This window comes from Dendrobates tinctorius, unplaced genomic scaffold (genome assembly GCF_039654945.1).
Source record: "Dendrobates tinctorius isolate UK_male_01 unplaced genomic scaffold, ASM3965494v1 ptg000231l, whole genome shotgun sequence".
In the NCBI taxonomy this organism is placed as follows: Eukaryota; Metazoa; Chordata; class Amphibia; order Anura; family Dendrobatidae; genus Dendrobates; species Dendrobates tinctorius.
Window position 1 is genome coordinate 22,812,912 of NW_027361898.1, and position 9,377 is coordinate 22,822,288.

Consider the following 9,377-nt stretch of genomic DNA (forward strand, 5'->3'; position numbering starts at 1 on the left):
GCAGGCAAACCAGGGTTCAGGCAAGGAGGCACGACAGATATCCAAGCAGGGTGCGTGTTTAGGGAACACGCCAAGGTCCAAGGCTAGGTGCGTGTGTAGGGGACACGCCAGGGTCCAAGGCTAGGTGCGTGTGTAGGGGACACGCCAGGGTTCAAGACTAGGTGCAAGGCAAGGTGCGTGTGTAGGGGACACGCCAGGGTTCAAAGCGAGGTGCGTGTGTAGGGGACACGCCAAGGTTCGCAAACGAGACAGGGTGCGTGTGTAGCCACGCCAAAGCATAGAATAAGACAGAGTGCGTGTGTAGCCACGCCAAAGCATAGAATAAGACAGAGTGCGTGTAGAGACACGCCAAGGCACAAGACAGAGTGCGTGTAGAGACACGCCAAGGCACAAGACAGAGTGCGTGTAGAGACACGCCAAGGCACAAGACAGAGTGCGTGTAGAGACACGCCAAGGCACAAGACAGAGTGCGTGTAGAGACACGCCAAGGCACAAGACAGAGTGCGTGTAGAGACACGCCAAGGCACAAGACAGAGTGCGTGTAGAGACACGCCAAGGCACAAGACAGAGTGCGTGTAGAGACACGCCAAGGCACAAGACAGAGTGCGTGTAGAGACACGCCAAGGCACAAGACAGGGTGCGTGTAGAGACACGCCAGGGTTCAGAGCAGGGCTGCGTGCTAGGAGCTACGCAGGGACGCACACCTCACTGGCCAATGCACACGGCTGTAACGCCAGCACGAGGCACGACTAAGGCACAGGAGGGGGCAAAGGAACCTTCGTGCTAGGAGCCACGCCAGGTTCAGGGCAGGGTGCGTGCTAGGAGCCACGCCAGGGTTCAAGGCAGGGTGCGTGCTAGGAGCCACGCCAGGGTTCAAGGCAGGGTGCGTGCTAGGAGCCACGCAGGGGGCACGCCACACTGGCCAGTACACACGGCTGTACACAAACACGTGGCACTTACCACGGCACAGGAGACGGCCAAGGGGAACCCACGCCGGGGTTCAATGCAAGGACAAGGCAGGGAACAAGGCAAGGAACACAAGCAGAAACAGAGCCAGGTCAGAGAGAGGACAGAGTCTAGCAGCGGAGCGTAGGCAGAAGCCCAGAGCCGGGCCAAGGGAAGACCTTGGGACTAGACAAAGAAACGAGCACTAAGGAGAGGAGAAATGGTGCGTGTGCCAGGGAGCACTACAGAGCACCATAGGAGAGAGCGAGGCAGAGCAAGCAAAGACTGAGACCATAGGGAGGAACACAAAGCAAGGAATAGCAAGGCAGAGAACACAGGGAGGACTACAAGTCAAAGCATAGCAAAAGCAAGACATGGCAAAACAGGCGAGGCAGAGAACAAAGGAAGGACTACAAGTCAAAGCATAGCTAAGGCGAGACATAGCAAAACAGACTAAGACAAAGAACAGCAGAAGGACTACAAGGCAAAGCAAGGCAAAGACAAACATGGCACGAGAGACAACACAAGACAAGAGGCGGAATACGAGCACGGAGCGTGTGCAGAGACGCACTACAGAGCAAAGTGCAAGGGCACAGAATAGAGGGAGCAACCCCACAGACCCAGAGCCTTGCAGGGAAGCAACACAATAATCAGGCCCTGAGCATAGGAAGAGGCGGCCTGATATAGGGCATAGCACCTCCTCCTCCAGGTCAGGACCAGGGGAGAACTTCCGGGATTCTAGACATGACGAGATGATAGCAGAACCAGACAGTGCAGGATCTTAGGAAACGTCACATGATCAGGGTTTCAGACATGACGAGATGATCACCGAACCAACCAGTGCAGGATCCTAGGAAGAACACATGATCCGGGATTCTAGACAAGACGAGATGATTGCAGAACCAGACAGTGCAGGATCTTAAGAAACATCACATGATCAAGGACTCCAGACATGACGAGAAGATCACAGAAGGCAGAGCAGAAACGCAGGGATCCTGCAGCTCAGACATGAGGTGAGTCTGCACACAGCTCTAGCGAACATGCAGGACAGCAGACAAAACATGCGCATGCACATCGCTCCAGGAGTTCTTGAGACAAACAGACATGGCGGACGTGACACTTACCAAGTGATAGAAATGTTGTGTATACTAAGCTAAATCAGGTTAGTAAAACCTAGTTAATACCCCTATCTCCCTTGGATAACACCCTATTGTCTTTTTCCTCCTAGTTTTTTACTGCCACTGTAGTCCTAGCACTGCCTCCTACCCTATAGTCACAGCAGGGTCTCAATACCTCCATAGTCTTCACTTCTATCCTCATAATTCACTACATTGTCCCTTCTCCAACTAGTAACTACAGCCCACCTTCACATCAGTGGTCCCAAAACTGCACCTCCACACCTAGTGCGCACCTCCAACTTGTACCTGTAATCTGCTGCAAATCCTGATGTGTTACCAGGAAAAATACATGTGTGTTTTTTATGCATTTTTTTCCCATTTTTTAGAATGGGTGAAAAACCATGCAAAAACGCTGAAATAATTGACATGCTATAGATATGAAACTGTTTCAGGTCTGCAAGGAAAAAAAAAGTAATGTGCATGAAATTCAAGGAATCTCATTCACTTTGCTGGGACAGCAAATGCAGTGTTTTCAAGGCAAAAACAAGTGGCAAAAAATGTGACAAAAACACGCAGTGTGAACATAGCTTATGCTCCCTCTGCTTACCAGAATCCCCACATCTGCAGACTATTATTCCCTACTACATGAAGTTAATTGAGAACAATGCACAGGGTGTATGCAGAAGATGTCTTTTTTTTTTTTAAAGGGGTTGTCTGGTCTTAGGGTACAAGTCTGCCGACACTCTTTGTGCCCTGAGCGCTGTGAGCATTCTCCAGTGCCAGCGTCAGGAGCAGTGGACATGTGATCAAAAACTAGGCGATTTGCATACATGCGGTCGCTTGCCGACTAGACGTGTGACACGTCTACTTGGAATGTGGCCAGGAGTAAGCTAGTCGCCCAGCACTGGTATGTAGTGTGGATTCGCGAGTCTCCAGTCACATAGAGTGTCTGCAGACTTATACCCTAAGGCCCGGACAACCCCTTTAACACAGCAAGCATTTGAACAAGCCACAATTATTTTATGGATTCCCCGAAACATACCATTTTTGTTGATGATAATAATAAATTGATACTTCTGCAATGGTAACAGAATTCAATGAGGAAGCTGAGCACTGACTGCACATCACCGCAGATCTTCATATGAATACTTTCAGGGCAGGTACAAGGGTTGACTGCAGAGTAACCACCGGGCTCTCACTTCCCCTCACAGAACGGAGTATGCAGACATAGTTCATTGCTTCACCATAATCTTTTCCAACAGTAACACTCATGCTCCCATTTAACACGCATGTGAAAAAGATTTTCTCATTCTCATTGTTACAGGAAACATGAGATTAATTTTAGTCATGCAATGATAGCATGTCATCTGGGAGGTTATTGAACAAGGATGTAGCTCCAGAATGTTAAATCGCTATTTTTGTTAATATGATGCCTTCATTCAGATGCTTAGCCGGAAGTGTCTGGGCTGAAGTCTATAGAAGACTGTCAGCACTCCTAAACCAGGGGGTGCTCAAGTAGGATTCCTCTCCAATTCTAATAACATTTATAAAACTTGGCGCTCCGAAGTTGATGCAACAAAATGGTTGATTTATTGTTGTTCATACCAGCAATCCACTTTATGGCGTTTCAGACGTTCATTTGGCCTTCATCAGAACCGTCCATGGAAAAGATGGTGTGGGATGAGCCTTAATGTTTCGGATTGCTGAAGGGAAAGACCTAAGTGATATAGTGCAAGGAGAATGGGATAGCAGCCCAAACGATGTGCGCTGAAATCTATATCAAGCTACTCCCCAACTATCAGACATCACTTAAAGTCCTGGTGTCTTTATCAGTCAGTGGGACATTTCATATTCCCTCAGGATCCAGAGCCCACATGCAGCTGCCACATCTATATTCGCTCCTCTGCACTCATTACCTGCTTACAGGCAGCTTTCCTGAAGCATCTTCCTTAGTAGTTGTATTTCCCATCAGTTATATAGCATATTTTATCATCTACATTATGCCATTCCTCTGTTATTACTCATGCAAATTTATGAGCAAATTGACATTTCCCTTATTCTGAATATACAGTTTGCATATTTAAGCCCCAGCGGAGCATTACATGGCTAATAAGGCTATGTGCACACGTTGCGGATTCTGCTGCGGATCCGCAGCGTTTCTGGCCCTGCGGGTCCGCAGCAGTTTCTGCTGCGTTGTACAGTACCATTCTTTCCAATAGTAAAACCAAAAACGCTGTGCACATGCAGCAGATTTTTCTGCGCGGATTTGCTGCAGGTTACAATCCGCAGCATGTCAATTCTTTGTGCGGATACCGCTGCGGTTTCACACCTTCACCATTGTGATGTGTGAAACCGAAGGGCTAAACCGCAGGCTAATCCACAAGTAAACCACAGGTATTTTGACCTGTGGATTTACCTGCGGATTTTTCAAAATCCGCGCTGAAAAATCCGCAGCACTTCCAACTACATGTGCACATAGCCTAAGTCTCATTATACTGGCATGTTAGGCATGTCACTCTTTACAAAGAGAGACATTGCCCCTTAGACCCAAGTCAGAGGCCTCTCACCCAGACATATCAGTTCACATTCTTTGCACTGAAGAGGAGCAAGCTACCCAAAACACATGTTTGCAAATACAGAGCATGTACAGTATTTGGTTTGCCTTTTGTTCTTAGTCACACGGCAACGATCCTTAAAGGGTCAATAGTGACTTTTAGGATTACTACTTCCTTTTGGTGGTGCTATAGTTGTAGTCTTTTTCTTTGAAGAGGCAATTTTGCATAATTTCCCAACAGAACATTTAATGTCGTATAAGTCTCCTCATACTGGCTTTTCAGGCATGTCTCTTTCCAGAAGGAGACATTACCACGTAGACCTTTATTGATATCTCACATCCCTACACATTCTCAGCAAATAATGTGCTTTGTGAATAATAATGGAATAATAATAGTAATAGAAAGTTGTTACATATCCTCATGCTGTTAGCACTAAAATGGTTGTTCCTGATCAATGATAATTTTTGCCATCATTAACAACAATTCTTAATATTTAGCAGTTCTTTATCAAATGTTGTATGGATAAAACATAAGTCTAGCAAAGTCCATAAACAGAAAACCATTGTAATGGCTGTAGCTTTCTGGTGGTGTGTGCGACCAGCATTCTCTTAGTGTAAAATACATGAACACTGGTGGTATCAGAGGCAAATGGGCATATGGTCGACAGCGTGTGATGTCTTGTAACAAGCATAGTGAGTAGTTTAGAGTAGTATCGGAAACACTGAAAGTTTTTTGTAAGCTAATATCTATACAATCATGTCATGCATAATTGTGAAATCTCATGATATAAATAATTTTCACATAGGAAAATAAACACCGGGATCAGGAAGAACAGAGACGGAAAGAGTGGGAAAAAAAGCGTTTACAGAAAAGACATTCAATGGCTACTTGTGGTGCACTAGAAGCCAGCCAGTCAAAAGATGAACTTGAGCTTACACTGGAGAGGAACCTATGTAACACAAGTCGGCCTGTAGGAAGACGAGTGTGCAGGATGCGTTCTTTAGGATGGAACAACACAAAGCCCTTTATATCTTGTGGTGATGAAGGTGAGGAACGTTGTGACCAGAAGAGTGCGGAGCAGATGAGGAAGGTGTCTGAGCGTGTTCTAAAGCAACAGATGAAGTATAAAAGTCAAAAGAACGTCAATACTGAAAGCAGGAACAGACTTTATCAATTACCTGTTACAAAAAATAGTACTTCCTACCAGTCGGAAGCCAAAATTGACTTTCAGAAAGTCAGTTTGTTATTATCAAAAGAGCAAACAGAGATTTTCCAGGTGTTCCCTGAGACACATGGATATCACGCTTCTGATCATCAACCACCTCATAGGTCTAGATGTTCAGAAACCGAGCAGCACATACTATATAGTAGGAATCAGCTGGAAAATATAGCAGAGTTACCTGATAATTCATTACAACAATCTGAGATAAAATGCCTCGTAGATACATTTTATCCTCCGTCGAAAGACTCTCATGTGTTGAGTAAATCATTAGATTGTCTAGAAAAGAGTTCAGTACAATTACTTGGTGATCATCCAGTGGGTCATTTAATATTTGAGGCATCAAAACAATCAAAAGCATTACATGGACAGGAAATCCAAATATCATCAGATCATTGTATCACAAGTGCATTTCTCCAGGAATCACCATCCCATCCAACACAAAAATGTGCCAGCCAAATATTACTAAAGGCAATACCTGTACTTTTAGATGGTGACAGTCTCAGCAAGTCACAAACTCATTGTAATCATACGCATCTTACACCAGGAGCTCTACCAGACAATTTGAAAGCTCAAGTTGCCAATAAATTAATAGAAAAGGACACAAGTGACAGTGCTCCTCAAACACCAGATCTGTCCAGAAAAATACACTACCATTCTGCACCCAAGACTTTTACATTTTCTGAAGGTCTTGTTGGACCTGACCTTCAAGTGCATGAAAGCAATACTAAATCAGTCATGCCTTGTACATACAATTCCTCTTTGCAGACAGTAGCTGAAGGGAAATCACAGACAGTAAGTGACGTCAAAAATGTTTCAGAAAATAAACTAAAAAATGATAATTCCTTCCAGATATCGTGCCATAATGAATCAGAGAACCCTGACCAAACATTTGACCTTACATCTTCCGAACAGGGAAATGGACTTAATATTGTGTCAGAATCAATTATTCCTAAGAGTCCAAAACCATCAACCCATGTTACTGCTAAAGCAATTAAACACACATTAGTGAAATCCGCAGTGCGGAACATGAGGCACTCGGTGCCTCTCCCTGCCTCCCAGGTATCCAGTCCATCATCAATTCCACCAAGATTTGATGCATCCAGTCATAATCAAATTGTTAATAAATCTGAGACTCAGAAACTTCGGAGATCCCAGCCTGGATGTTTTGTGTCAAAGATAAAGTTTGTGGAGCCATTATCAGCTAAACAGGCTATCACAGTGAAAGAGACAATTGATCACATTGTAATGTCAAAGGAGAAGAATGCAGACCCATCAAATGAAGCCTCCAGAGGCCTCCAGTACATAGAATATAGTTCAAAGTGCATTAGGGATGTTCATACAGTGGTACAGAAAGAAACTCATAATCCTTGCTCGAAATGGAAAAGGGAATTAAAAAATACCTCAGAAAAAGCCAACAATGTTAGTGTAGAACCAACATTAGAGAACAATTTCGGGACTAACAGAAACAATCTGGAGCACAAGAGCGGAGATGCCGTCAAAAACACTGCAGGGCGAAATGGAAGGAGCATCCCAAAGAAAGCAAAAACTAATGATTTGGGGATTAGAAGAGTCCCTTTAACCAAAGACCCAGCCATGGCATCAGTGAGTCCATCTGTCTTCAAGCAACCTAGACATGTGCAAAAAGAGAGCAAAGATAACAAAATGCCACAAAAAATAAGTCTCTCTACTGCTGGAGTAAGTAAATCAATCCCAGGCAAAAATATTGGCCCCTTCAAGGAGAAGGAAAGTTCACATGCAAATAATAGTGACTTTGCTAAATCTGAGGGCAATGGAAGCCCCTCTATAACTTCTAAACATTATGTTCCCACTACACTCAAGGGTGAGGCTTGGACTTCCCAACTTTCATCTAAGAAATCTAATTCTATGGCTCGTGTAGCTATTCACGTCATTAAACACTGTGAGGTCAACTCAACCCTTACACGGGGTACAACGAATACTTACATGGATACTCACCCAATCTGGAGGTGAAAAACCAGATTGAGATACAAATTGTGGATATATAAATAGTGGGGTACTGCTGTAGTGTGACGGGTGGCACACGCCAGGTCTGACTCAGAGATGAGTCCACCACTTATTGTTTGCACAAAGTTACCGAAAGGGAAGTACTGTCTTATATATAGTGACGCAGAGATTAGTACTTGGCTGCATTAGGAACTGTCACACTAATAAGCCTTCCACTACCGCCGTGCTTCATATCCTAGCACCAGTATGAGGAACTAACCAAGAGGAACAGAGACTGATTTGACATTACTCTTTAGCAACCTAACACTGCAGCACCACACCAGGTCCTGTACGAAGACTGTGGGGGAAGGTACTCGAAAATGATTGACTGTCTCGGAATGTGTGATTATTTAATGTATGACTTATTACATTGTTGCCTTGGAATCTTATTTATTCACATTGATGTTTCCACATGAAATATATTTATTTTTTTTAAATAGCAGATTAGATAAATGGCTTTTCATTCCATGTCTGATTATTGGGGAATGTCTCTTACACTAGTACAATATTTATACACTGTTTCCACCAAGGCCTAGAATTTCTTGTAGGGTGGCACCAATGTATACCCATCACCGATGCATTTGGCTATGTTTACTATGCTCTCTTTGGTCTACAACCTTGTCAACAGGGACAGCCATTCCAATAGAATTAAGCTAATTCCGTTTATAGTCATATTGCACAATGGATTGCTTTCTTATGTATAATAATATGAAATTCTATTTTTCCTGTTTTTGTGCGGCTTTTTTGAGGATTTATTTATGAAGGGAAATGCATTGGCTCTGTTTTGTATATTACACTTTTGACGTTTGTAAAATTTTCTTTTAATAAACTTTCACCCTTGATATGAAATAGCTGTAGAAAAGTATCATGAGAAAATATATATTAATGTATTTTCCTTCGCAGTGACCTCACATTACATTACAGGGCAACTAAGCAATGCATTTTATGTTTGTAAAATTACTTAATTTCCCATATGTGTATCTAATGGCCAAAAGTATGTGGTAACCTGCTGTAATTAGTAGGTTTGTCCAAATGCAGGTCATCCATTGCCACCAGAAGAATAAATCATGCCTACAGCCTTGACTAATGACATAAAACACAAGCACATTCAGTCGATTATTGATGCTTTTTATTTAGGGTCCTGCAAATTTTGCTCCCGAGTTATTATCTGAGAATTATACAGAACTCTGCATTGACGCTTGTCTGGTTTTGTTCTATATAAATTCCCATCCTCTGATTTTGGTGTAATATTTGTGTTGGTATCCAGTATATCATTCTTCTTTGGATTCTACAATTTTGATAGATCTATTGAATTTCACAAAATACTACTGCGGTGCCAATTATACCATGCAAGAGCTTTACCTTGGGCCACAAAATCCTTAGAGGGGTTTTCCCACATAGTTAATTTTAAACTTGGTTTTAATCAAAAGATCTTGGAATAATAATAACTTCCACAGTTGGATGTGTTTTAAAAAAATGTTCCTGTGCTGAGATAATCTTATAAATGTGCCCCTG

The 9,377-nt window shown here is 43.3% G+C and overlaps 1 protein-coding gene across 1 annotated transcript in view; it reads left to right on the forward strand.

The window, feature by feature from the left end:
- LOC141059949 (uncharacterized) overlaps window positions 1-8,711 on the forward strand; it is an 83,097-nt gene extending 74,386 nt beyond the window's left edge. The window contains exon 12 of the mRNA XM_073556185.1: window positions 5,424-8,711. Coding sequence (XP_073412286.1) covers window positions 5,424-7,829 — 2,406 coding nt within the window. The 3' untranslated portion in view covers window positions 7,830-8,711. The remainder of the gene's footprint in view (window positions 1-5,423) is intronic.
- Window positions 8,712-9,377: the final 666 nt, after the last annotated feature.